Genomic DNA, 27,414 nt, shown 5'->3' with positions numbered 1-27,414 from the left:
TTCTGGTACTCACACGTGCAACATGGTGTGAATAGTTTACACTTTGGGGAGTTGCAGTTTCCCTCCGGCTTTCCTACTATGGTGGAAAAGCACAAAGGGACAAACCTCAGGCAGCAACAGGTAGAACAGGCAGCTCTGGAGAGGGAGAAACTCTACAAATGCTCTATTAAGAAAGATCCTTTAAACCTTGATCAAAAATAAGGAAGTAATATATTTATGTTAAACTTAAGATTCCTGTTCTTAGTTATAATCACCTGTTTAAATGCTTTACTGGTCCATATCCTAAGGCTCTATGGTTCTGTAGAATTTCTCTTGAAGTTGCTTACTCTCTACAGCTGCTAGTTTAATGTAGTGGAGAATGGTCAGCCAGTGATAAAATCTGCAAGAATTCTTCCAGGATTTTATTTTATTTTAGTTATTTTTTTAAACATTGCCTGCAAGGTTGCAAAAGCTGTCCAGTGCGATCCCCGGTCCCTATCACTGAGCTCTTGTAGGAGTCGGGGTTACGGCAGGCGGTTCAGGAAGGAGGGATGCTCGTAACATCAGGAACCAGTGGCTGCTCTCCCGCCGACTCACGTGTTGTGTAATCCTGCAGCAGCCACACGCCCTGTGCTTCTGAATGAAACACGGGAGGGTTTGGGATTCCCCTTTGCCCACTCTCAGTGTGTAGCCTTACTCTGCTGTTTTGCATAATGGTCCTGGGGTATAAAATGCTTCTGCCTCCCAGCAGGGACACAGAGCAGGAGAGACTAAAGGAAAGGAACTTTGCCAGAGAAGACCATCCCTTGGCAAGCTTGGGAAAACCCCTCACAGAGTAGCGGTAAGGCAGCGCTGGCAGAAGGTTCACTTTATCAGTCCTTTTCTGCAGCCCACAACTGAAGGAATTATATGGCAAACTGTAATTTCTTTTTCCTGTATTAGGAGTAAAGCGCTGGAATCGGTCTCCTGCTTTATTTCCAGGCTGTCCGGCTGCTCTGAAAACTTGATCCCCCTTTCTGCTGCTTTAAAGGTTTGTGCATGTAACGGGTAATATTGTAAATGTTATTTAAAGAACCCTGTTGTAGAGAACACAAAAAGCAATCAAGTTTTTACTGTAATTGCCACTGAATGGAAAATGTGAGTCTTCTCTCTTTTTTTCTTTTTATTATTTTTATTCTTTTTATTTCTACTTTTTTTCCTCTTATGTTTTTCTTTTTTCTTTTTTTCTTCTTTCTTGGTTTTGTGTATTGGTTTTCATGTTTTTCTGGTTTGTTTTTATTTTTTTTCCTTTTCCTTTCTATTTTCTTTCTCTCGTTCTAACTTACTTTCTTTTCTTTCATTCTTTCTCTCTCCCTGTCCTTTCCTTCTCTCTTTCCCTCTGTGTTTTACAAAAATGTATAGGCATATTGCAGCATTTTTTTATTGCAGAATAGTAATTTAGATTTGTTTCTATTTTCTAACTGTAGAGAAATGCTTATTACACACTACGTCTTTTACTTGGACTAACAGACAGGTCCTAATGCCTTACAGGTTCTGCAGAGATAATTGAGTGGATTTCTTTTCTGATGTGATTTTACAGCAGACAGCATCTTGGGAGCCCAGCAATATGAATTTTACTTTTACTGAAAAAGCACTATAAATAACAAAATGATATGTAATTTATATCAGGAATATGTGTCAATGTATGTTTTCTTTCTTTAATTTTATTGAAACATCAGTTTTTTATTTCTCTTATGTTCCAGATTCAAATGCTGAGGCTAATTCTGCTTCATCTAGCAATTTACTAGTTTGCTCTATTTCTTCTGTCATAGCTTCCCTGGTGCAAAAATCCATTTTAGGATCAGAAATTAGTAGAAATCAGAAATTAGTAGCAAATGTATTTTAAAACAACCAGCATTAAAATTTGTATGTTCTTATATAAATGCTCTATGTTACATTCAGGTATGTGCTGTGTATATATATCTTAGAAAAATACAGAAATCAGAATCTCAGAATTCCTTTTCTCTCTGGCAGGTGAATACACTGCAAAACATTTTGGTGAATTTACAGACCAATTATTTTTTTTCATTACTATGTGACTAACACTGCAACATTTTACATCCCTTTTCCTAGCTAATATGTAGTGATGTGAATTAACAGAGCACTTAACAGCACAGAACTTAAAATAACCCCAAGTATCAAGGCATGTTTTTCATAGCAGTAAAGCGTGCGTGTGTTTTTCTGAGACACTGATATTTGCTGGTTTGTGCACCTGGGGGACATCTGAAATTCTCTTGGCAGTATTTTTGAGCAAGGCATGGCTGCAGCACTACGCTGACAAAGAGCACTGTTAGTTTTAGTATCCTTACTCGGAGTCGAGCAATTTTCATTTTTAAAAACAGGATGTTAATTAGATCAGATTGGTTAGTCTGGTGAGTTTCTGAGCCCCTTTAAAGGAAGTTACATTCTTAGTCAAAAACTGACCTTGTTGTTGTTTTTCCCTCCTCAGAAGTGTTCCCCCATCACACAAAACAAGACTTCAGCACTGTGAACTAAAATCATAAATAAAGCATCCAAAATGCTGTGCCCGTGGCAGTTTGTATTCAAACCTCGTGCTAAGAACCAGTTCTCTGAAGAGAAGGATATCAATAATAACTTGGAGAAAAATGGGAAGATCCATGGGTAAGATCTTTATCTTTTAGTGACTTCGTAGTTTCATTTGAGACAGAAAGATTAAGTGATATGGGTTCTGGAGAAGCCTGTAATGCGTTTCCAAAGCTATAATATTAACCAAAGAACAGTTGTCCCTGGGGTCAGTGTGTGGTGTTGATACGGTAAGTTACATTTAAGCTTTTGTGTCTAAGTGATAAAATCAATGAGGAAAGAAATCATCTTGCTTTCTGTTTCATAGTTCTAAATTTATTTAGTGTGCTATAAAGGTTTCATATATGCTAGGACTTAGGAGGCGCGTGTATGCTATAAAAATCAGCAAAGTGATTATTAATGCTGCAATTAAGTTGGTAAGGTATTTCTGTGATACAATTTATACAAGACACTGTATAAAACAAATTGCACGTGCATATTAAATTTCTCGGTTTTCAGGCTGTGACTTATTTCACTTTTCTGTTGCCTACCATTTATTTCTCTGCCCGTTTCCTACCCTGTCCTGTCACTGCTCAAAGTAGTTTATATTCAAATGTGAAGATACATGAAGCTGACCAGCGGCAGTGGGCGATCACATATGCTCTGCTACCTAGAACATGTCATGGCCCTCTCCAAACTGAGGCTTTTGTTTGGAGTTTGTGGTTTCGATGCCTCTCGGGTGTTTTTGAGCATCTTCTGAAACGTGATATTGAAATTAAGAAGTAGGAGTTCAGAAAGTAAGACAATGCAGAAAACAAAGGAAATTAGTATAAAAGTGTGTTATTTGCTTAATGGGCTGGAGACTGGACCTAGCTGAAATTTTCACACTTTTCCCTGAAGATTTCAAGCTTGTTGTTTAATTCCTCCCAATATTTTCTGGCCAGATCATAATTGTACAGATGTCCTTTGTTTAGCTTACAGCGATGATACTCCACCTTTACCATTCCAGGCCATATCTGTTGTTTTCCTTCCCACATAGTGATCTGGAAAGGGTGATTGTAGCTTTACTATTGACTTCTAGTCTGCTCCACTTCTCACGCTGCTGCGAATCCTTGGCTTATTGACTCAGTACATCTTTCAGAGATGGCTCTGAGCATTTCTCTACTGATGCTGCAGGTAACAGTAAGAAAAACTAAGCACATCGCATTATACTGAATTGTCTTTGTCTCTTTTAAAGCTTAGAAAACGATGATGCCAAATTACATGATCTGAGCAAGAAGCAGATAGAGATGCCTCCAATCATAACTTCAGCAAAGGCCAGTGATGGGAAAGAGGTCTGTTTCTAGCGTCATTGTGTGACACTGACAGTTCACGCGGGTTGTGCTTACTGTGCTTACTGCTCAAAACTTCTCAGCTCTCACGTGAGGACTAACGGTGATTACACGAGGTTAGGCCTGCTGTGAGATCTTTGGGTGAAAGATCTTTTCTGAACAAAAAGAAGCTTTGGTAAGACTTAAGGAAAAGAGGTGACCTAATGGGACTGGAGTGCCCAATTCCTTTATTCACCTTTGAAAACCCGGCCTTTAGTAACAAATGTGTCCTTTCCAAAAAATTGTCTGGTTCACTGTTTTCCTGAGACTGTGACTATTATGTTAAGAAGGCTTACTGAAATTTAAAAGGTGTTTGCAGTGGCAGATATTGTTTGATTAATACAAAAATACATGGGGTTTTTCACATTTCTTATTGAACCCCAGATTAGGTCAATAGTTTTGTACTCAAATAAATACTCATGTTGGAATTTATACCTAGTTTCTTGAATTTAATTTGTAGCATTTTAATGGTCAAATAAGATTTAAAATGAAGCTTTAAGGTATTTAATAAGTCTGAAGACAGTATGTATTTTTATCTTTTCTCTGTCCAGAATCCTCCCCAAAATGGTATCAAAGCTTCAAACCAAGTATCAAGATGTCCAAGACACGTAAAAATAAGAAACTTGGAAAATGGATCCAGCTTTCTCGACACACTACACCTGACAGCAAAGGAGGTAAGATATGGAAACCTGAACAGTGATTTTTCATAACTTTGGAAAGATACAGAGTGCAACATTGTTTTTTGACATTTTATTGTTTTTCAGGTTATCAACTGCCGGACCAAAGCCTGCCAAGGGGCACTCATGACCCCAAAGGGCCTGGTGAGAGGCACTAGAGATGGGCCAGTTCCACAGGCAGAGCTTTTGCCTCAGGCAATAGACTTTATCAAACAGTACTACAATTCATTTAAAGAGTAAGCCAACTTTACCTTCGTGTTTGGTATAAAAGTCCTCTACCTACCTGTCTGTGAGACTATAGGAGTGTTTGTTTGCTTCACAGCTGTTGGTAACTATCCTGTTACATAGCATGCATTCAAAAAATAGTTAAGGACTATTAGAAAAGGTAAATAAAACTATTAGTGCACTCAATATGCTATATCTGCCAATCCAAGGTCTTGGGAATACAGTAATGGACTCTTTACAGTTCATTCCACAGCCACTTTCCTTCTGCGTGTGTTACATTAATAGTACCTTGATAATAAGAAGCTTGGTTATGACTGTCTTACAGAATATGACCTTCTTTTCTTATCATTGGATGTTGATGGGATTAGCTCCTGCTCAGATCAGTCTTAGACGTGAATAATGTGGATAATGCTTTTTGTTTGTGCTTTTCCAAGTATCTTTTCTCTGTGTTCTTTTGTTCTCTGTTTTGACTCTCAAGGCTTTAGCCAAAGATTGGAAGGCCAGTCTCTTGCTTCTCAACCTTGCTCTGTGCTATCATCACCATAAGCTTACTGAGCATGCTGAGAGGGATGCTCTAGCTTCAGAAAAGAGGTTTGTGTTTTCATGAGAATGGACATGGTGCAGAGACATCTTGTTGTAGGAAAAGCTGGAACATCTGGTTGAGGTCCAAGAGTTTGCAGTGACATTTCGCATGACAAGCTTTCAAGTGACAATTCAATGTTTGCTCATCCCGTTACAAAACATTATCAGACTTTCAAAGGGATGCAGCCACATAATGGCTACTTCTTTAGACACTTTGAACTGTTCTACAAAGCTTTCTTCCACTGAATCTTTATGAAAGTCTCTATCGTACACACAGGCTGTACTCACTTGCCAGCAAATTATATTTGCACATCTCTGTGTTTCTGCTCATGGCTATTTGATCACGTTGATTTACACTATCTTACATGCTTGCCCTTGATCTTTCATCTTGTTGAAAATGTGAAAACTCTCAGACAGTGCAGGCTATTTTCATTCTGTCTGTAAGCCAACAAAACAATTTTTGTCTGTGCTGTGATAAATATTTCCTAATGTTTTGACTTCATTCTCTGTTATCAGACTAAAGAATTTTAGAGTTGGTTTCCCTGACAAAGGAATTGCTCAGGACTTCCTTTTAGGAATGAAAATCCTACTTACTTTTGTCAGAGGAGCTGTGTCCCTGTGAAAATAATATAACTTTGAGAGGACAGTCACTATAATCCTACTTTTGGGCTGAAGCTAGCCTGTTCCATACTTTTCTTTTGCTTGAACTTGACAGTTTTTTCCAAAATACTGTAGAAAATCCGTATTTAAACTGAAAACTTACACAGAAGGGCTTGTGATCGATCCACGCATGTGTTGGGTGGAGAAAGGGTGGTGTTGCTACTTAAACCTCTGGTGTGTTAGTTTCCTCATCAGGCTAATCAGCTCTGTCACTTACAGTCAATAAGGACACTTCCTAAATTCTGAAGCCAGGAAAAACTCTCCTCAGCAGTCCTCAGTCAGAGTCCCATGTACTTAACTGACCCCTTTACCTAGAATACCCCCTGCTTTTTGATAAAAATCTGGGGCGCTGGACTGCTGCCATAGATAATGGGTGTGCTTTGGGGACAAAAGCGTGGTGCAGTATGAGGGAGGTGGGGAGCAGATGATGGTGACTTCTCACATCTGAAGGACAGCAAAATTGTGGACTTCATGAGGTAACAGATGTTTTCATAAAGGATAGAGTATTTTAGGTTGGCCCACATCCAGAGAGTGTAGGTTTATAACAGGAGCAGGTTTCTCAGTGTTTATCCAGACTTGCCATAGCTCAGCCTACAGAGACGCTAACGCCCTCCCTGGAAATTTACTCTACCTGCATTCTGGCAGATAAAATCAGTGGCATACGTAGAGGTCTTCTCCTGCAAAAGGATGCTCAGAAGCTTTACGGCTTCAGCAATGCCTGTGCTTTTCTTGACCCAGAACATAAGCAGAATGTCTGCAATTTAAATCAGTTCTAAGTAATGAAATTCTCATTGTTTCTTTTCATGGCTGTTTCCTGTTCAAAAGGCCAAAAATAGAAGAACACCTGGTCCGACTGGAAACAGTGACCAAGGAGATAGAAACAACAGGAACCTACCATCTGACAAAGGACGAACTGGTCTTTGCTGCTAAGCAGGCCTGGAGGAACGCGCCTAGGTGTATTGGGAGAATCCAGTGGTCCAACCTACAGGTAACGTACGAGTCTCGGTATTATGGGCCAGTCATCTACTGTAAATCAGAAGAATGTCTTTTACTTTGATAAAATATGCCAGTTGCTTCAGCTGAGGACTCCTTCCTGTACGTATCATAAGGTCAACATTTTTTTTTTAGTTCTCTGCTTCATAGTCGAATGAAAACTTGCGTAGCAGTGCTAGTGTAGGAACCAACTAGGCCATGGAACCAGGTGCCTGTCTTGGTCCTTGAAGGATTGTTATGTATGAAAACGATGCATATAAGAACCTTTCCTAGTGGAGATACAATTAGAGTGAGAAATACTGATTTTTCACTTCACTTTTTTTCTTAATCTTTCCTTTCCTTAACTGCATAAGGAAAATAATGAGTTTACATTACTGTTTCAAAATCAGGTTTTTTTCTTTACATTTGTTTTGGAAACTTACAGGTATTTGATGCACGTGATTGTAAAACAGCGAAGGAAATGTTTGAGCATATCTGTCGTCATATCCAGTATGCCACTAACAATGGAAATATAAGGTAGGCCTCTTCTATTTCATTTGAATTTTAAACAACAAAAACCACATCCAGATCTCGATTCAAAACTCTACCTAAGACCTGAAATGGTCTATCTAAATATTTTGACAATTTGTCTCTGCTCTTAATTCTCCTGGTACTTTTATGTTCCTCTCATGTGTACCATCAACCGTTTTGAGAGTTTGTAACTTTGATGGCTGATGTGGCAAAACCTTTCATAATTTCTGGGGAAAAAGAGATGATTTGAAGATTCAAGAAGGTGGGTGGGGAGGATGAATGATTTTTTCTACTGACATTTATTGTAGAAAGATAAAGTAATTGCTACTGATAACAATTTATGTCTTGGTAATTAGAATGTGCTTGATGTGCTGCTGTGGTGTTAACGGGATTTGATTGTCTCTCTGGGCAGATCAGCCATCACTATCTTCCCCCAGAGAACTGATGGGAAACACGATTTCCGTGTTTGGAACAGCCAGCTCATCCGATATGCTGGATATCAAATGCCAGATGGGTCTATTTTGGGAGACCCTGCCAGTGTGGAGTTCACACAGGTACAGTTCCAAATGCAGAATCATGACTGCTTTCCATCCTGCCTAACCCAGCTGTCCTTTTTTTCCTTTTTCTTGCATGTTTATGCAGGGTGGGGGGGAAATGTGGCGGTAAGGAGTGAATGGCATGTTCTGCCCCACAGGTTGTAGGTGCAGGCTTGAATTTCTTAAAATTCTGACATAAAATACTCTCCTCCATCTCGGAACAGGGTGAGATGGTGCTCCCTTTAAATCAGGGGCCAATCAGTACTTGAACAACGTGTCTTGGTGTTATTTGGATGGGAAAGATAACCTTTATCACTCAGAATTTACCCCAGCAAGTTTTAGAGGGATAACATTCTTTTGTCTTCAAATCAATGGGAGGAAAAAAACCTAAAAAAAACCCCTGAAACGCACTTTTTTACAGTTGTGCATTGAGCTTGGGTGGAAGCCGAAATATGGCCGCTTTGATGTAGTTCCACTTGTTCTCCAAGCAAACGGCCAAGACCCAGAAATATTTGACTTGCCGCCAGAAATTGTCCTCGAAGTGCCAATGGAACATCCAAAGTAAGCACACAAGATTTAGATAATTGCATTTTTGCCTCTGCCTCACCTTGGCAGGTTATAAGCTTGCGCCTGTGGCAGTCATTTTATGAGTTCTTTGTTAGGATGAAATTATGGTAAATTTTCCCAAAAGATAAAATGCTTGTTAGAACAATGAAATGAGATTTAAAGGCCAAAAGCATTTTTGTTGGAAATCTTTTTTCCCAATCGACATTTCAATTATATTCAGAATTTAAAAAATCATAATTTCTTATGCCGGTGTAATACACCTGTGAAATGTGGCTGCACTCATAACAAAATGTTTGTTGCCTTTCTGTCTGGTTTTTTGTTCGTGTTTGCTTTGGGAGTGGCCTGCAGATTGCAGAGCTCCATAATGCTGTTCTGCAGTTTCTTTAGTTACCACACTGTACATTAAAACTGCTCTGAGTTTTGCAGACTGTGAGTCATTTCTCCTAGAGTTAGTACTCTGTATCTTCCTGGACTTCTCTGGTTATCACCCAAAGGAGGAAAAGACACAAAGTAATAAATCAAAATGCTTGTTTAACAGGTATGAATGGTTTAAGGAGCTAGATCTGAAGTGGTATGCGCTGCCTGCTGTTGCCAACATGCTTCTTGAGGTGGGAGGCCTGGAATTTACTGGGTGTCCTTTCAATGGCTGGTACATGGGGACAGAGATAGGAGTGCGGGACTTCTGTGACGTCCAGCGATACAACATCCTGAAGGTAATCTTCTGGAGAGGGGTGGTCATCTGAGAAGAGAATGAACTTGGTGGGTGGAGCGTTTTTGAAAAAGAGATGCTATCGGTCTTTGCTGGGATGGGTGTTGGGTGTCTGTCACAGTAACACTTCAGTGCTAGTCTGACCCAAGGTCCTGACCGTTGTGGGACATCTTGAATTTCTGCCGATGCTATGGCTGTTTTCAGTGTTCTGACAGTATCTGTTTCAAATACCTGGGTAGAATGGTGAAACTGCAACTGTAAAAAAAAATATTTTAAATGCTGTCCAAGGGGAATTCTTCCCCAATTTTAGCCTGAATCCTGCTGATTCTGGACTTTTGGTCTCTGACTGTATATTTCTCAGAGGTATATTTATGTCAGTTTCAGTCTGCTGTTGGCAAGGCAGTGGAGGACTCCTCGTGATTAGCTGCAGGTCTTGGTCACCTCAATTACAAATTAATAATGACGACTTATAACCAGATACTGCCACTTTTGAAACCATTTAGTCCAGGAGTGAACCACTCCCCACTTTACCAAACTGGAATAGCTTTGAGAACCAGAACTCCATAACTCAAGTTCACCTCTCATCTCAAGTGTTTCTGCTGCCGTCGCTTTCCCCAGTACAAGACTCGCTCTTGCCCCTTCCACAAAACTTTTTCCTGCATATTAATGTGATGAGGTGGAGAAATCATGAGGTCAAAGTCCCACACAGTAAATTTGCTTTTCCCTTTTCTCTCCTTTTCACATGTAGGAGGTAGGAAGAAGAATGGGACTGGAAACAAACAAACTTTCATCCTTATGGAAAGACCGAGCTGTTGTAGAGATAAACGTGGCTGTGCTTTATAGCTTCCAAGTAAGTCAACGACTGTGGTATCTGGAGAGATACTGAATATTGTGTCTTTCCTTTTCCTTGCACTTCTTAACAGCTTTATACAAATATAGTGCCATTGGACCAATGCTCAGTGGAGGTTAACGTTATTAGCGTAATTGCAATAGAGTTATTCTTGATTTACACCTGGGAAAGTAGAGGAATCCATATTTCCTGTTGTTAGAAAAAAATCTCAGGTGAAGGCAGGAGGGAGAGAAAGAGAGAAGGAAGTTAAGGGCAAGGTTGTTCATCACATGCATCTAAGTGTCAAAATCTATGTAAAGCCATTGGATTGTATCTTTTATTTACAATTATAGTTTATTTAACAAATAGCAATATGAAAGATAGGTAAAAATGATCAGAGGCTTTTCAGCATGCACTCTCAGTGCTGGAGAAGTAAAATGCTGATGTTAAATAAAAAAAAAAAAGGAAGGACATAAGAGTCCTTAATCAAAGGTCCGCCTCAATGGTCTGTATCTATATAATAGTTGCTGATAGTAATTATTTCCCAGAGCTCTATAAAGTCCTTGAAATATTAACCAAAGCAAAAGGATTACTTTAACCACATCAGGAAGAAGAGCAGAATGGGCTTTTTAATATATGTCTGTCTTTTTGCAATTATTCTAGAAACAAAACGTGACTATAATGGATCACCACTCAGCTGCCGAGTCCTTCATGAAATACATGCAGAACGAGTACCGTGTGCGAGGAGGCTGCCCGGCTGACTGGGTGTGGATTGTACCTCCTATGTCGGGGAGCATAACTCCCGTGTTCCACCAGGAGATGTTGAACTATGTCCTCACTCCCTTCTATTACTACCAGGTACACATTTTCAAAAACAACATGATTCTAGTAGACAACTTTGGTAGTGCAGATGATAATATGGGACCTGAAGAAGTCTGAATGAAAAGCTCTGGTTAATGAACATTCGCTAGAGAGATTCATAAATAAGCAAGCAATATGTATTATACTGTGGAAGGTTATGTTAGTTCTGTTGAATTCTCAAGCTGTAAGTAAAATGCAATTTCATGCTACAGAGACTGATCCCGTATTTGTACACAGTGGATTGTATATACAGATTCCATTTAATCTGGCCCTTTCAAAGATATACAAATTGTGTATTTATTATTTTACATTTCTTACATGAAGCTTAACTTTTTTTTTAAAGGTGGATGCATGGAAAACACATGTCTGGCATGACGAGACACGGAGGCCAAAGAAAAAAGAAATAAAGTTTAGCATCTTGGCAAAGTAAGTTGTTCAAATGAGAGTCCTCATGCTTTTTTTGTCCAGCTATTCTATTCCTGTGATGTTTCTGTTCCACTTTTTTTGGGGAATAATTATTACAGTAGGGACCACTTTGAATCATAGACTTACCTGTCCGCAGTTAAGCAGTATTCGTATCTACGTTTCTTCTTCGGGGCTATATAGTGTATTGCTTCTGAACAATCTTCCAAGGAAAAACCGTGCTCAAGATCAGTCTTTACTGGCTTGTTTGTGAATCAATCTGAATTACCATGTAGCTATATTAAAAATTCTATGTGATTATGTTTTTCCCAGGGCTGTACTCTTTGCATCTTCACTCATGCGACAAGCAATGGCAACCAGGTCCAAGGTCACTGTTATCTATGCAACAGAGACTGGGAAATCTGAAACACTGGCCAACAATCTGTGCAGCTTGTTCAACTGTGCCTTCAACACAAAGGTGAGAAAGTAGAAATCATCCACACTAAACGCAGAAAGAAGTTATCGGCTTCTGCAAGCTTTTCCATTCTCTACACTTTGAATGTTCAGTAAATGTAAGTTGGACTAGAACTTTGATTTTTGTAATCATTTAGCATAATGCCTTGTAAATTTGGTCAACGGTCACCTGACAAACACAGAGATATCTAATGCTAGTTCTTTCCAGCAATTCTCTCTTTTCTCCTAGCAATTTCTCATGAGCTTTATACCTTCCAGATTCTGTGCATGGATGAGTACAACATCGATGACCTGGAAAAAGAAACACTTCTCTTAGTGGTTACTAGCACTTTTGGAAATGGAGATTCTCCAAATAACGGAAAGGTACTGTTCACCTCAGAAGTATATATGAGCCTCAAGTCAATAACTGAGACCTTTCACTTGTCCCATGTACTTGAGTAAGATATGGATCAGGGTCTCACTTCTGTTTTGAATCAAAGTGTTTTTCTAACCTTAAGTATTTTACAATTTTTTATACAGACCTTGAAGAACTCCTTGCTCACCCTGAAATTGCTGAGAAAAAAAATCAGGTAAAAACACTTTGTTTTTTTGTGATTGAATGATCCTTTTTGCATGTGATTGAGCCCGTTTTGCATTTCACTTAGCATAACACAATGATCTTATTTATATCTCCTTCGGCAGATACGCTGTGTTCGGTTTGGGGTCCAGCATGTATCCAGAGTTCTGTGCCTTTGCTCATGCCATTGACCAAAAACTGGCCCAACTGGGGGCTTCTCAACTCACTCCGATAGGTGAAGGAGATGAACTCAATGGGCAAGAAGAAGCCTTCCGTACATGGGCAGTCAGTGCATTCAAGGTGACAATATAAATAGTTAGCTCATATTTTAGTTCATTCATTTTATTTCAGTATTCACTAGCATCACTTAAAAATGGTGAAAAATGACGGAAAACAAACCTGTGGATTTATATCTGAATTTCAGATTCCCCTCTCTTCTACTGGTTGCCTAAGTTGAAGAGGAAACTGTGCCCCTTTTCTATTGTTTTTTAATATTCACATAAAGTTCAATAAAACTTTTTGGATAGTGGGATGCTGAGTATGAACAAGGGTGGTAGCACCTGACATCAGAATTTTTTGAAGTAGATCAGGTTTTTTAGCGATGCTGGTGTAGAATTGGAACCTTGCTGAACTCAGCGAACCCCTATAACTGCAGTGAACTCAACAGAATCAATAAACAATAGCAAACTGTGAAATTGATATCTCCCCATTAGGATTATGACAATGCTAAGAATATTATTTTTACCATGAATAGCCTTATTTTTTCTCTTTTCTAGACTGCCTGTGACATTTTTAACATCCGTGGGAAAAACAGTATTCAGTTGCCTGAGATATATACCGCTAATGAAAGCTGGGATCCTAAGAATTACAGGATAGTGCATGACTCTCAAACCATGGACTTGGCTAAAGGTATTACCTCCCACCTTCCACTTCCTCTGTCCATTTTGCTTTGATAAGTCTGAACTGTAAAGGTTTTCTAAAAGTGATACCGGTCCTGCTAGATGGTAAAATTCATCTAATAAGGTACAGCGGTCAGAGAAAAAAGGACATTGGTTTACATTGCATAAATCATTATCTTTTCCAGTGCAATAACATCAGAACAGCAGAACTAGCATACATTTTGACAGCCCCAGAAGAACAAAAGCTGAGATGAGCTACTTTTAGTCAGGGAAGGTGTGCTTATAGGACACATAACTAAATTATATCGCGTTCTAGGGCAAGCATGGCTCAGTTCTTTCCTGCCTGTTATTTGAAGACATTTTAAACAAACCTAATCACAAAATTGCCATGAGTCATGTCCTCTTTTCTCAACAGCACTTGCAAACATTCACTCCAAGGATATCATTCCCATGAAGCTGAAATTCAGACAGAATCTTCAAAGTTTAAAATCCAGGTACGATATCTCATTCTTTTGAGTATTGCAATACTGCTTTTTACTAAAATATTAAACATCTGAAGTGCCTGGTTATAAACAGCTTCTCCCCCCAGCTGTTAAGAAATAGATACGAATTTTGCACCATCATTAGTAGAAGTAAATCATTACCACAAGGCCACAAGAATATGTACATGTCTGGTTTAGATAGGAGCTGACTTCCCAGTAGAGTCTCTGGGAGTGTAGGGAACTGAATAACCTTGTGATATGGCCCTTTGATACCTACTATGTATGGAAGGTCAGGTGTATGGTCCCTCTCCCTTGCTTGGTATGCTGCATGCCAGGCAAATGTTTACTTAATTTAGGGGAAAAATTGTCCCTTAGCTTGAAAAATAAAGGGGAAGAAAAGGACAAGGTATAGTGCAAGAAGGAGCTGCAAAGCAAGCTGAGACAAGACCATACACAAAGAAGTACAAAAGGATAATCAGTGCTAACATCTGTCTTAGAAATAGCATCTGTGAATGGCTCTTCAACATCCCCTGGTAGGTCTCTTTCATCCCAGCTCTAAATACAGTTGTCCTACTGGGAGTCCTCTGAGCTGGTTTGAGATGTGAGCTATTCAGTCTTCAGTAGAGCTGCACGTCCTTCTTTGGCTGATTACAGGCACATTTATTCTATACTGCACAGATCAGGCAGCACTTCATCTTATTTGTTTTGATACGAGTACGTCACGTATCTGGACTATTATTTGTTTAAGTCTCTGTGAAATACTAAGCTGGTCTGATAGTTTGGTAATGAACACAAGTAAGCCCTTGTCAACTGTCACTTCAGATTTATTCCTTTTCTGTGCAATTCAAGGGAAATCCTGTTAATGTAACCAAGATCTGTCTGACTTCTTTTTTTTTTTTTTTCCTATGTCTAGTCGTAGTACCATTCTAGTTGAACTTTCCTGTAAGACTAATCAGGAAGTGCACTACCTGCCCGGAGAACATATCGGGATTTTCCCAGGCAACCAGCCAGAACTAGTCCATGGCCTCATTGCACGTGTCAAGGATGCTCCTCCAGCTGATCAGACTATCAGACTTGAAACCTGCATTGATGGTAAGTTGGTTCATATATATCAGAGGATGTTTGACCTATTTCTCTTAAAATTCTTGAGAATTTTTATAAACTGAATTTGATTCTATTATCCTTTTCTTAAGTTTCAATAGGAGTTTGTTTACGCTTTTAGTTATTCTGATAATTCTCGATTCTGATTTTGCATACTCTGGCAGTCCATGGTAACTTCACCGGTGTTCACGGAGTTATCCTAGGTTGACACTGTAGTTTAGTTGCTAAATTTACCGTTGACCCCAATTCAGTTAATCAACAGAGTTTGTTTATTGTTGCTACATATCAGAGTCCTAAAACAGATTTACGTCACGACCATCTTTTCCATCTTATTAGGAGCAATCTGTTAAATTGTAGGATTCTGACACACAGAAAGACCATTTCCTCAAAGGAGAGACTTTTCATTTTTTAGTGGTGTTTTGTTATCGTGCAATTCTCCACATCAGATCCTCCCCTTACAAAAAGTTTGAACCCTCACATTAACCTCTTTTCACAAGGGCCCTGTGGTCTAGACCTGCTGCGACCTAGTCTGAACTCATAGTTTGAAGGACTCAGTTTTGCAAAGCTCTACAGCTGTGAAATGCCGAGGGAATTGCCAAGTGTTCTTTTATTTCCCTCATTTCCAGGTGGCTACTGGACAAGCGACAAAAAGATTCCAGCCTGCACACTCCCTGAAGCTTTGACATACTTGCTTGATATCACTACTCCACCCTCCCAACAACTGCTAAAAAAACTCTCCCAGCTGGTAACAGCGGAAGGAGACAAACAGAGACTGGAAGTTTTATGTCAGGTAAGCGGTAGGGCTAAATTTATGTTACACGTACTGTATACTGGACCACCTGATGCCTTTTACTGTCTATCAGAAGCTTAAGAAATTTTTGCAGTGATGGTGCTTGATTTTTATCCCTCTGTTACGTGTTCTATGTGCTTGTAAAACCAGCCGCAGTGAGAGAAAGGGTGGTCTTGTGGCTCAGCCTGGGCGTGGGAATCAAGGGTTTTCTTCAGATCTGATGTTTCCTGTGTGGTTCTGGGTGGGTCATTTTGCCTGCCCGTTTCTCTTGCCTGCCTCAGGGTGGTTTCTGATGATACGCCGTTAAAAGACCTTACAGTTTGCAAGTGGAGGGGTTGGCGGGGAGCTGGTAGATATTTTTGTCAGAGAGTTTGGTACCGTGAATGTGCGAGGGATGTCACTTTAAGTATCCAGTGACTCAGGCATGGTAAGTGCTTGCTTCTCCTGCTGGGTTCAGCGAGGCTCAGTAGGTGTCTGGACCTGGGATATCCCACAGCAGGGGGCTGAGAAACAGATTCTGCTTCAGTTTCTACATCTCACTGAGAGCACTGCTATCTGAGAAACTTACAGTGGGTATTCTGTACTTCTGTTTTCAAAAATTAAACTGTTTCTTAGGAAAACCAATATTGGTCTAGACAAAGTTTCAAGAATTCTCTGTTTATTTGCCTGCATATGGAATTGAATGTAATGCAGGAATCTTAGTTATAAGTTACATTTCAAACATCCCTGCTCTCCTGAACTCAGCGTGACTTGGTAACATTGTGATGGTGGTCTTTGGCTTTTAGAACACAGAAGAATACAATAAATGGAAGTTTTACAACAGCCCAAATATCCTGGAGGTCCTGGAGGAATTTCCTTCTGCCGAGGTCTCAACAGCTTTCTTACTGACTCAGCTGCCGCTTCTGAAACCCAGGTACTATTCTGTCAGCTCTTCCTGTGACGTGACACCCAGAGAGATTCATCTGACAGTTGCAGTTGTAAACTACAGGACAAGAGGTAATGAATTGTTGTTTTCATTTATCTCCTAATTAAATTATATTTAGGCTACATTGTGGTTCAGAAATAACCTGTGTCTGCCATATGGCACAAAGCATGTCTGTAGCAAAACGTTTGTATTGTGATACATGCAGAATAGTGTGCTGCAGTGTGGATGTTCGTACTGGGTCAGGATTTGCTAAAATCCTGCATCATCATCATCCATGTATCCTTGTTTTATAAATCATTATTAAATAAACACTTATTTAAAACCCATAATTTGAAGTATAAACTGTGCTTTTTTTAAAAAATGGAGAGCTTTGAATACTGATACGGCTGTTTTCCTTTGCCCTAATTAGATGGACAAGGGCCTTTGCACCATGGAGTTTGCAGCACGTGGCTGAATACGATAGGTCTCAATGAAATAGTCCCATGCTTTATACGCAGGTGAGTGAATGACAGAGAAAAAAGAAAAAAAAAAACAACCCCAAACCCAGCAGTTCTTAGTTCAGCTTCTTCAGTAGTCTTTTTTCATTGTTTGCATATGTTTCAAGAGACTGGCGAGTGCCAGTTGGAACATCTGAGTTTGAGAAGAGAGGGAACTCCCTGTCTTCCAGAGCTGAGATCCTTTACTATGTATTACGTTGAATAAAATCATAATCATTAGAAAATTCTGAAAGAATTCTATTCATATGCCACCATCCCCACTGTCAGCATATCCACCACAGAGCAAGTAAAGCCAAGGGAACAAGAAGCAGCTGTCACCAAGTTCAGGCTCATTACTGTTTTCCATTTGGTAACTTAGGCTGTGCTGCTCTAAATCACTCAGGAAACTGACGCCGAGGTGTCAGACATATACAAATTACCTAATTAACATATTTTTGCTTTTTAGTGCTAAGGAATTCCAGCTCCCAGAGGAGCCAACCAAGCCATGCATTCTGATCGGCCCAGGGACGGGAATTGCTCCCTTCAGAAGTTTCTGGCTGCAGCGTCTCCATGACTTGGAAAAGAAAGGTACTTATGGGGATTGCCACAAGGAGCAGGCCATAACTCATCCAGCAGCAGAAGACATCCCTTGTCCTCCAAACAAAATCTCTACAGATGGAGACACCCGGAAACATTAGCCAAGTAAACCCTGCAGAGATTGGTCACCCCAAAACGGATTGAACACCACACTGAAACTAAACCATCCCACTTGAGACCATGCTGGTGGTCTTGAGGTATTTGGTCACTTGGAGGCAGCAGACTGTGTCTCCTGTAAATACTCTATGTTCAGTGACTGCCCCAGGTGCTCGGACGGGGACACAGTATGGGGACGAAACACTTTGGCCTGTCTGTATCAGCCTGTCTGGGGACCCTGGTCCAACAGGTGACTCCACATAGTTCTTCGAGGACTTGGGAAGGTTCAGTCCTACCGAGCCCCTAAAATCACCACCTGTCTCACACAGACACACGCACTCTCCTTCTCAGGTGTTTAGTGAGAAAGGCTGGTTAGAAAATAGCTGTACAGGCAGCTGTACACAGCGAGTTACTGTGACAGTGGAGCCCTTTATGGGAATGGTCATAAGAGATAATAGGCTTTACCAGGAAAGACAAAACACTTTCCATTGTTGGTTTCAGGGATCAAAGGTGGTGAGATGACGTTATTGTTTGGCTGCCGGCAGCCAGACATGGATCACATCTACAAGAAAGAAACTGAGGAAATGAAGAGGAAGGGAGTCCTGAAAGAAGTCTATACAGCTTACTCCAGACAACCTGGCCAAACTAAAGTAAGGCTGGCTCCTGTGTTCTTTAAAAGGGTTGGCTCCTTTCAGAATGGTCCTTCAAGTTAAGAGTTGGGCTCTGTTTAACACTGTTCTTTAAAAAAATGTTAGCGTTTTGCTTTAGTGTATTGTGAACAAGTGGCCAAAGGCCCCACTCCTTCAAGATAAAGGAGAATCTCACTGTGTGCTTCAGTACGAGCAAGCTATATAAATAGAAAACCCTCACTGCCGTGTAGAGAGGCATCACAGACGTATCAAAATCTAAGTGCAAACAGCCTTTGAAACTAGAAGCCGGAACACTTTCAGAAACCTTAAATTTTGCAGGATTTGATTAGCCCGTGAGTTAGAAATGGGTTGGCTCTGACCATTTGTCACCATTTCAGTGACAGTGACCCTGGAAATTAATTTTGCTTAGGTGAAACCTTGATTAGAGAAAACAGCAGCGCTTAAGCTATCCTCTCTAGCTATGCTACTCTCCTGGCAAGTTAGGAGACTTTGGCAGTTGTAACTGGTTCTGAAAATGAAGAGTCTTAGTCTGCTCTAGTTTAATTAGCAGACAGGTCTAGCCTCCAAATCTGGGGCTTGGAAAGATGGCACGAAGTCACTTTTCTTCTTCTTTGCTGTGGTGCAACACACAGCTCGAATTGACAGGGTATTTAGAACCTTACTACACAGACCCACATGGAATTTAGAGAAGCCAATAGCCAAAGCAGCTTTTAAGAAACCTTGTCTAATGATCCTTTTTCTGTTTCTAAGGTCTACGTTCAAGACATCCTTCAAAGCAAGTTGGAGACCAAAGTGTGCAACCTCTTGCATAAGGAAGAAGGGCATCTGTATGTCTGTGGAGACGTACGCATGGCCAAGGATGTTGCTCAGGCTTTGAAAGGGATGCTTGCAAAAAAACTGAACCTCAGCGAGCAGCAGGCAGAGGAGTATTTCTTCCAGCTCAAGGTATGCTGTAGTATGCCAGGTGTTCTTTCCAGTCAGAAAGTCAGTTCTTTTCAGTCAGTTCCAGGATGGGTTACAGAAGTCATCAAAGTCATGCTTAAGATCTCACGGGCTGCCAAGAGCTTCTTTTCAGCAGAACGCGCAAGGAAAAAAGCTTTAAGTGATCAGCTTAGTCCACCCACTGTGATTTAAAACGCATAGTTTCTGTTTGGTTGGGGTGTAAGAGTGACGCATCGTATTCTTCTCTTACACCTACCATTTTCCCCAGTGTCCCTTTGGGCCTGGACATTACCTTTGCAGCACGTCTGGAACACCAGGAGCGTACAACTCGTACAACTTTATTGTAACAGTGGAGGAAAGTGAGTTATGAAATTAGTGTGCCCATCACTGAAGAGACAGTGCCTGGGTCTGCTGGCTTTTTAGCACGTGTTACCAGAACGTGTGCCGGCGCGCGTGCCTGGGGTTCAGAGAGCTTCCCTTTATGGGCAGCAACAAAAGTCCCCTGTCACAGAACCACTCACACGAGCAAAAGACATTTCAGTTACTTAACTGTTACCGGAGAAGGAGCTCGCAGTATTTAATTAATCTCTTGGGTTTCCCTTCTGTTTTCGCAGAGCCAAAAGCGGTACCATGAAGATATATTTGGGGCTGTATTCCCACATGAAGTCAAAAGAGGTGTAAGGGCTTTGTAACCCACCAGCCCAAGAACAAATCAACTGATGTTTTAGACAACACTTTGCACATCTGTTATTTTCAAAAAACAAGGGGTCAAATCCTTTCTTATACATGTTAAATCACACACGTGTATATGATTGTAGGATTTTACTTTTAAACCTCAGCCTTAATTAAGAAAAAATATTAAATTTAACTTTCATTGCTATTTATTCTGAGACTTCTTTTAATAGATTATCTTAACAGTGAAGATGCAAATTATGTTTTTTTAATACTGTCTGTGCTAGTATAAGTCTGCTGGGTTTTGTAAATACAGGGAAAATATAGAGTTTTTTACTATTTAAGCTAGAACTGAAACCTTGTTTTTGAAATGTATTGTTTATCTTTGTGAATTTATTTATATCAGATTGTTTTGCTGTGCATGTTATCTTCACTTTAAAGCAAGTAAATGGATGGTTGTGTCACTTGGAAATGTATAGTCACACACCTCATTTGCAAATGAGATGATAATGTAATGGTTTGTAAGTGGAAGTACCTGCTGTACACGCTTCAGATGTATGCACGTGAGGAGGTAGTAGCTGTGAATTGGCAGTAAGGCTCACAAAATTCAGAAGCACTTTGGACATTTGAATTCTGTGCGCAGGTTTACTTGATTTGTTTGTAATAAAAGCTGCCTTTATATTGATACAAACAAGTTGCTGTGGATTAAAGGTACCTCTTTTTGCTATTGGCTTCAGCCAAAACCTGTAGGGGTAGGTAAGTAAGTTCTCGGGTTCCGGGGAAGTGGGTTTGGACTCCGACCAACTCTCCTTCTGTACGCAGGAGTTAATGCAGTCTGCCCAAGAGTAATTACACATTTTTGTTACTGCCAGGAAAATGGGAATTTGCACCATAGATTGTGAGACTGGCTTTTTCAAACTGCAAAAATGTAAACTAGCAATGAGAGCAACATCTTTTGCCCTAGTTGTATTTTGACTTTGGCTCTTTCTATGCCTTGCAGTTATATCAGAGCCTTTAGTTCCTTCTCGAAAATTACCAGGGCTATATGATCAGGTTAAAAAGCTTAAGGTGAGATTCTCCTGTCATCCCTTGTCTCCAGGAGCTGGAATCTGATGAAGGAGGAGTTGAGACTCAAAAGTCAGCAGTGCCGTGTCTGTACAGTGTGTTTCACCTGTGCTTCAGGACAGCCTTAGCCATGAGGTCAAAAATACAGTGTAGATGAAAGCATGTGGACAGTGATGGCAGAGAACAGGACGTATCAGACAACAGGTACAAAGAGTAAAGAACAGAGGAGGTTCCTGGCAAGTGCAGAGTCCTGGTGGGCACCTGGTGTATATACACCGTGAGTGTTATCTCCTACTTTGGTTAGTTGGGGTTTTCTGATTTTTAGGCTTTTGAGATAGGATAGAAAATGGAACGAGTAATTGTGCTTTCCATTAAGAAAGTTCTCAAAAAGCCCAGGGCTCACTGAGTCCTAGACTTCAAATGAGTCCAACAAAAGTAGAAAACAGAAGTAAATTCCGTACTTCAGAGTGCTGATACGCTTCGTGCCCTTTTGGGAATTGCGTCACTGCACAGCCCATTTTCCATGTACGTGACTAAGGAGGTGAACTCCCTTGCCAGGGTGCTTTCTTTGTATCTCAGGTGTCTTTTCAAGTAATCACTTACTCCAAGGTACTACCATAATCCTTTATAAATGCTTGTGTACTAAAGGACCATAGTTCACTTTCATTTGGAGGCTCAGAAACTCGGGGGGAGGGGGGGGAAAGGGATGCTGTTTATACCAAGTTGAAAGCAGGCTGGGGTGCCCTGAGGTCATGTCCTGAAGACGTGAGACACCATTGAAAACCACCAGCCAGGGAAGGAAGAATCTCTGTTCCTTCTTGGGCCTCTGACAAATCAGAGCAAGAGGCACAAGTGTTTGTTATCAGCTCAGAAGGTGCATGACTTTCCATTTATATATGCTAAGTTGATGAGGCAAGTCTTATGGGGGGACCTTTTCATCTTAATTCCACTACTGCAAAAATTTCCCCCTAGCAGAGAGGTGAGAAGGCAGCTAAAGGAAAGGATTAAGAAAAGCAGAGATCCGTTTTAATTCTTCATGAATTTATTTGAACTGGTCCCAACTGTAAGTTAACTTCAGTTGCAGCACTGATCTGAAGCTGTGTATAATTGCTTTTTGTACAGAAATAAATGGGGAAGATAAAGTGCAGATGTTAAGGTCAGTGGATAATTATTCTATTCCAAGATAAAAACCAAGACATCATTTAAGAAACCAGATACAAAATACACCTTTTAAAATCCTGAAGACAGTCAAATCGCCTGTTCTGCAGTTATTGAAGTGTTCATTACAGCCCCGAGTCAGTAAGGGATTTAAGCACATGCATTAGTTAAGCACTTGAGTAGTGCTGCTAGAGGCAGAGGAACTATTCTGGTCTAGAAGTTACTGGGATGATTGTGCACCTCACTGATTTGGGACCTGGCTGAGGATTACAGACCAACACTTTCTCAAGCAATTAGTGCCTTGTTTCATTAACACTTAAGCCCAGCTTACCTGGCTCTAATGGCATTCAGCATTGAAACCAGGCTGCAAGCCAAGGCGCCAGAGTGCAGACCTTTCTCTCAGCCTGGTTCTCTGGCCATCTCTGGTTGTTGGTGAATTCCCTTGTGCTCTTGGGTACAGGGGGATATGGCTCCGGCTAAAGGGCAGGTTGCCAGGGAGAGTTATTGGTCCCAGTGCTGGCTGGGTGCATCCAGGGGCAGGGGGTAGGTGCTCCGATTGCTGCCCTATAGCCCCTAAACACGTAGAGCTCAGCTGTATGAATGTGTTTCTGAAGTGCATTGAGCAATCTAACATTGATTGATCACGATAAGTCTGTACATGCTTTTAACCTGTTTAAGTAGCTTCTATTAACTTAAGCTCTTTCCTTGAGGAAAAGGAAAGGAGTATGTGGCTAGGTTACATGAGCACGTTATTGCCCAGCTGAGAGGTAGCAGAAGTTCCAGCCTTGCATTAGGGTAAGTGCTTGGGGAAGGTAAATGTCTGCAGGTGAAGTGGCTGCCCAGCCCCCTGCTGTCTGCCGTGCTGGGGGGAGCGGGGCCGGGGGGGACAGGTGGGGCTGATCAGTGATGAGGGACAGCTGGGCTCCTGGGGAGGTGACAAGGGACAGCTGGGCTCTGTGGGGCAGAGCTTGGAGGACGGTGACTGTGTGGTGGTGAGGTGCGAGGCTGACGGGCACTGGGACAAGGAAGGCGCGATGAGTTTGGGTAGGTGAAAGGCTTTTATTTATTTATTTTAATTTAAATTTATGCATTCTGTTTTAGCTGTGCAGAGGGGTTCATTTCCTCGAACGCGTATTCTGCAATGCAGGGGTCTGGGTGGATGGGGCCTTGCCGGCCCACAGCCCCGCTGGGAGGCCAGGGCTGGCCCCCGGTGCGGGCAGGAGCAGGCAGGGCGCTGAGCAGGGACGGGACGGTGGTGTGCTGGGTCCGGCTCTCCTTCTGCTGCTGCGGTGCGTCCGTTTGTGGCCTGGTCTATGTTCCATGGGTTGTTGTTTAGTCTTGGTCTTCTCTGAGTGAGCCGCCGTTTCCGTGGCTGCACCGAGATGCTCGGCGTGCGCTGGGAGGAGCGTTGGGTGAGCAGGAAGGTCCAGCGGGGCTGGTGAAATGGTTCCTCTGGTTGTAAGGTTTAAGATGCAATTGAGTGTTAGAGCGCAGCTGGCTGGAGCTACAAACGGGCTCTCCTTGTGCTTGAATTTGTCTCTGTTGAGGTGTCAGTACTGGTTGCTTCAGAAAAAAAGAAGGGGAGGGGGGAAGCTTTTGTTGTCTCTCAGAGAAAACAAATTCTTGGGCTATTCATCAATGAAAGAGAAATATTGTAAAAAGGCTGTTAAGAATATGCTCTAAACAGGAGGAGTAGTGTATAAATCACAGGTTAACAAGTGGTTTTAGCCTTTCAGCAGGAGACAGGTATTTGATTTGAGTTTTTGCTAACAAAATGTGCTTTGACAGAATCCCTCGATGGCTGCTAATGCTAAGTGATGTCTCACTGTGATGTATAATGGCTTGTCCGGCTGTGCAGGGGATCTTGTCTCTACACCAGAGCCCGGCTCAGAGTCACGTCTCCAGTCTGGAGCGTATGGTGTGTGAAGGGACAGCAAACCATTAGTGCTTGTCAGGTGTTGGGGACTGTTGTTTGTCCTGGTTAACAACGCACCCAGGGGCATCGTCTGCTCCCTGGCCAGTGGCCGCGGGGCACCGGTGGTTTGGGTCTGGGGCTTCTCGGGCTGTTCCACCTTGGCTGCCCCGGCCCCATGGGCTCGGCTCTGGGCCCGGCCTGGCCCAAATGTCACTTTGGGAACCTCGAAGCAGCATCACTCTGCTGGGGCTCTTGGTGACCGTATGGACTTTGTCTGGGTCAGCTGGTGCCCAAAGCAATAATGTGAAATGGCTTTCCTTGCTGTGACCCTAGGAGGGTGGCATGTTGCCTGAGGGACTGGGCTTCTACTCCAGCGAGTGCTTCAGTAAGGTGTCATGGACTGTGGTTTTCGGGGGGTGCAATCTCTTCTCCTGCCTTCAGACTCACAAGGAGTTGAAACCCCCAGAGACACAAAATCCTCAAATTAAACAAGTGCGACCAAAACTTGCTGTACATCCCTGATGGGATAAAGGTGGTGAGGGGGCGTGAGAGGCACCACAGGGCTATTTTTGTGGGAATGAGACCTTTTTACGTGACAGGAGCTGGCAGGGTGACCTAGTGACCACCAGGCTGCTGCCATGTGCTGCGGGTCCCTGCAGATCAGCTGGAGCCGCTCTGCACCCAGGGACGATATTGAAGTGCCTCTTGATGCAGGGCGAGCGCAGTTGTGCAGGGAGCTGCGTCTCTGGCGGCTCCACGGAGGGCTCTGTGTGTGCCCGTGCCCCCCTCGGGCAGCGGCCGGGCTGGCGGCTGCTCTCAGACCCCCCCAGGCTGCAACTGCTGGGGTGGAACCGAATACCAACCTCAGTCCACAGCTGGCGCAGTGTAACCTTTATGCTTCAGGATGGTTTGTGGTTGGTTGTTGTTTTTTTTTTTTAAATTAAATGCCCTTGCCCTTCAAGTTTAATTGAGAATTAAATTCATTATTTCTTATTCTTTATGAAAGAGAACAAAGCTCAACTTATCTTAAGCTTTTTATTGTTTGCATATGAAAGATCTAGATGCGATGGATGAAATGCAAAATTGCGCTTTTATAATGCCTCGGCCTTTTCCCTGCAGGACAGCACAATGCTGCCGTTATTTTCAGCAGAAAGCTGTTTGGCAGCAGCGTAACGTTCCCGGGATTAATTAACAGGCTGCGGCGGCGCTTGGGCCGGGGGGAGCGGGGCGGCCCGTGTCTCGCCGGCAGCGCCTCTCCCCGCTCCGCAGGTGCAAAGGTTTGGCGGGGCCTGGGGGGCTCCGGGGGCCCCCGGCGAGGGCCGGGACGGTGCCCGGGTCCCCCAGTCCCTGGGGCAGCGGGGGGGCAGAACCTGGGGGTGGCCGAGCCCGGAGGCTGCGGAGCTGCTGCCGCCTCCCCGGGGAGAGCGTGGAAGGGCCGGGGTGAGGCGGGCGGGGGCCGGGCGGAGCCCCCTGTACCGGCGCGGTGCGGAGCGAGGACGGGGACCGGCCGCGGGGCTCGGGGAAGGGCCTGGAGTGGGACGTGGGTAGGAAGCGGCTTCTCAACATAGACCAGTGCTTCAAGAAAACGCAGTGGTGGGGTTAAACCGCGAAATAACCTGACCCACATCCAGGGTAGAAACCTTTCTTCGCCAGTTGCTGATGGGCTCGCCAGCTCTTCAGCCGCCCCCGGAGCCTGGTGCGCGGGGGGCGCTCCTGCGAGGGAGCTGGAGCTGCAATTAAGAGCTGGCGCTGCAATTAAGGGCAGCAGCCGCGAGGAGGCAACCAAAGCCCAGGGAAGGGCTTGTGCCCGAGGCCACAGGAGCTTCTGAGGTAGCCCAGGGCTGGTCCCTCCTCCCCCTTTTCTGTGGGATGCGATTTGTGGCAAGAGCCCGAGTTACGGCAGAAAGAAAGCGAAGAGCTGGTGCTCCAGCCTGTTATAAAAGCTGAAGAAAGAGTTTGCCGGGTGTCCCGTAACTGAGGGCCTCTTAAATTTGACTTGTAAGAGGAAACAAAAGGAACCAGGCTTGTAGAAAAGGCACCCGCTTGTCACCTCGTTTGTGGCAGGGTGTCAGTGATTGGCAGCCAGTATAATGGGAAGAAAGCAAATGGGCGCAAAGGCCATAAATTAACAAGTCAGTCTAGTGAAAGAAAAGCTGTAATACACAGCAAGGGCTATAGCAAAAGCTGTAATGTGATTTTTATTTTTTTAATCTTATCTTTTTCTTACATGAGCTAAACCTGAGGCTTCTCTCACCCTTTGCTTCAGCCTGTTATTTCAGGAGCTTCTCTGTTGCAATGGGATTTCTAGAAACAGGGCCGCCGTCTGTCAGGATAGCTGCTGGTTCTTGCCCGATTTGGGGAAGGGTTTTAGCAGGCGCTGCCTCCCCGTGCCCCCCGGGGCCCGGCAGGGCAGGGTGGCTTTGCCGCGTGTCCCTGGCCTGGCAGCGCGGGGGCTGCGCTCTCCCGGGGGTGTCTGGCCACGGAGGGGGCTGCGCCCGGGGCGGCCCTCACCCATGGCAGGGGTCCCGCTCTGGTCATTTACCCCCAAAGGGTGACCTTTGTGTCGCCCCGTGTCTGTCAGGCAGAGGAAATGGGGAAATGCTGGGCCATGGGAGGGATAGGGAGGGGAGCGTGAGGAACCGCAGTAGGGGATGGCGGAGCCGGTGCCCTCCCTGCGCGTCAGCTGGCACACCACAGCAGTGCCCAGCCACTGCCCTTTCTTCCTACGCACCTCCCACGTTTTCTGGCCTTTTAAATATATTGCCTTGAATTCCTAACTTTAGAGCAGGGAGAGCATCTCCTGCTACTTAGAGAAAGGTGCGTCCATCTGGGACTGGGGCCAGGGTGAACGTTAACTGTGTGTGGGAGTGGAGATGCCCAGAGCACCTTCTTTTGGCGCTGGCTCTTGTGAACTTCCCAGGACCCAACACCATTTAAAAGTCTGTTCTGGGAGGGGTTGTAGCCTCCCAGCGCCACCGCAGTGTGACCCGCTGCATGATGGCCAACGGCTCAGTCCTGCAAATCCTCCAGCACGGGCTTTTCTGCGCCGTGCGATGTGTTAGTGGGTCACTATGAAATCTGCTCGTGTTTTCCTCTCCTTTGGCTACAGGTAGATGGGGGGGGAAAAAGGTCAAACCACAATTCTGTAACACTT

At 43.1% G+C, this 27,414-nt stretch overlaps 1 protein-coding gene across 1 annotated transcript; it reads left to right on the top strand.

Moving 5' to 3' along the window:
• Window positions 1-451: 451 nt before the first annotated feature.
• On the top strand, window positions 452-20,810 carry NOS2 (nitric oxide synthase 2). Its single transcript, XM_074594201.1, has 28 exons — window positions 452-820; window positions 922-1,009; window positions 2,468-2,640; window positions 3,779-3,875; window positions 4,463-4,585; window positions 4,676-4,824; window positions 6,881-7,043; window positions 7,473-7,564; window positions 7,971-8,112; window positions 8,516-8,655; window positions 9,200-9,374; window positions 10,119-10,220; window positions 10,863-11,057; window positions 11,404-11,486; window positions 11,796-11,940; window positions 12,195-12,299; window positions 12,456-12,505; window positions 12,618-12,792; window positions 13,269-13,401; window positions 13,807-13,885; window positions 14,787-14,965; window positions 15,601-15,764; window positions 16,550-16,760; window positions 17,099-17,186; window positions 17,632-17,753; window positions 18,360-18,508; window positions 19,259-19,453; window positions 20,065-20,810. The coding sequence occupies exons 3-28, from the start codon at window positions 2,537-2,539 to the stop codon at window positions 20,140-20,142; spliced, it is 3,438 nt and encodes a 1,145-aa protein (XP_074450302.1). The 5' UTR covers window positions 452-820; window positions 922-1,009; window positions 2,468-2,536; the 3' UTR covers window positions 20,143-20,810.
• Window positions 20,811-27,414: the final 6,604 nt, after the last annotated feature.

This window comes from Larus michahellis, chromosome 7 (assembly GCF_964199755.1).
Source record: "Larus michahellis chromosome 7, bLarMic1.1, whole genome shotgun sequence".
NCBI classification, from domain to species: domain Eukaryota; kingdom Metazoa; phylum Chordata; class Aves; order Charadriiformes; family Laridae; genus Larus; species Larus michahellis.
The sequence above is the reverse complement of the archived record's forward strand: the minus strand, read 5'-3'. Positions and strand labels throughout refer to the sequence as shown.

Bases quoted from the DNA above. Each gene is read 5' to 3' on its own strand.
- NOS2 (XM_074594201.1), top strand. From the start codon at position 2,537: ATGCTGTGCCCGTGGCAGTTTGTATTCAAACCTCGTGCTAAGAACCAG. The intron at 8,113-8,515 runs GTACAGTTCCAA...ACTTTTTTACAG, and splicing joins CCAGTGTGGAGTTCACACAG to TTGTGCATTGAGCTTGGGTG. The intron at 19,454-20,064 runs GTATGCTGTAGT...CTGTTTTCGCAG, and splicing joins AGTATTTCTTCCAGCTCAAG to AGCCAAAAGCGGTACCATGA.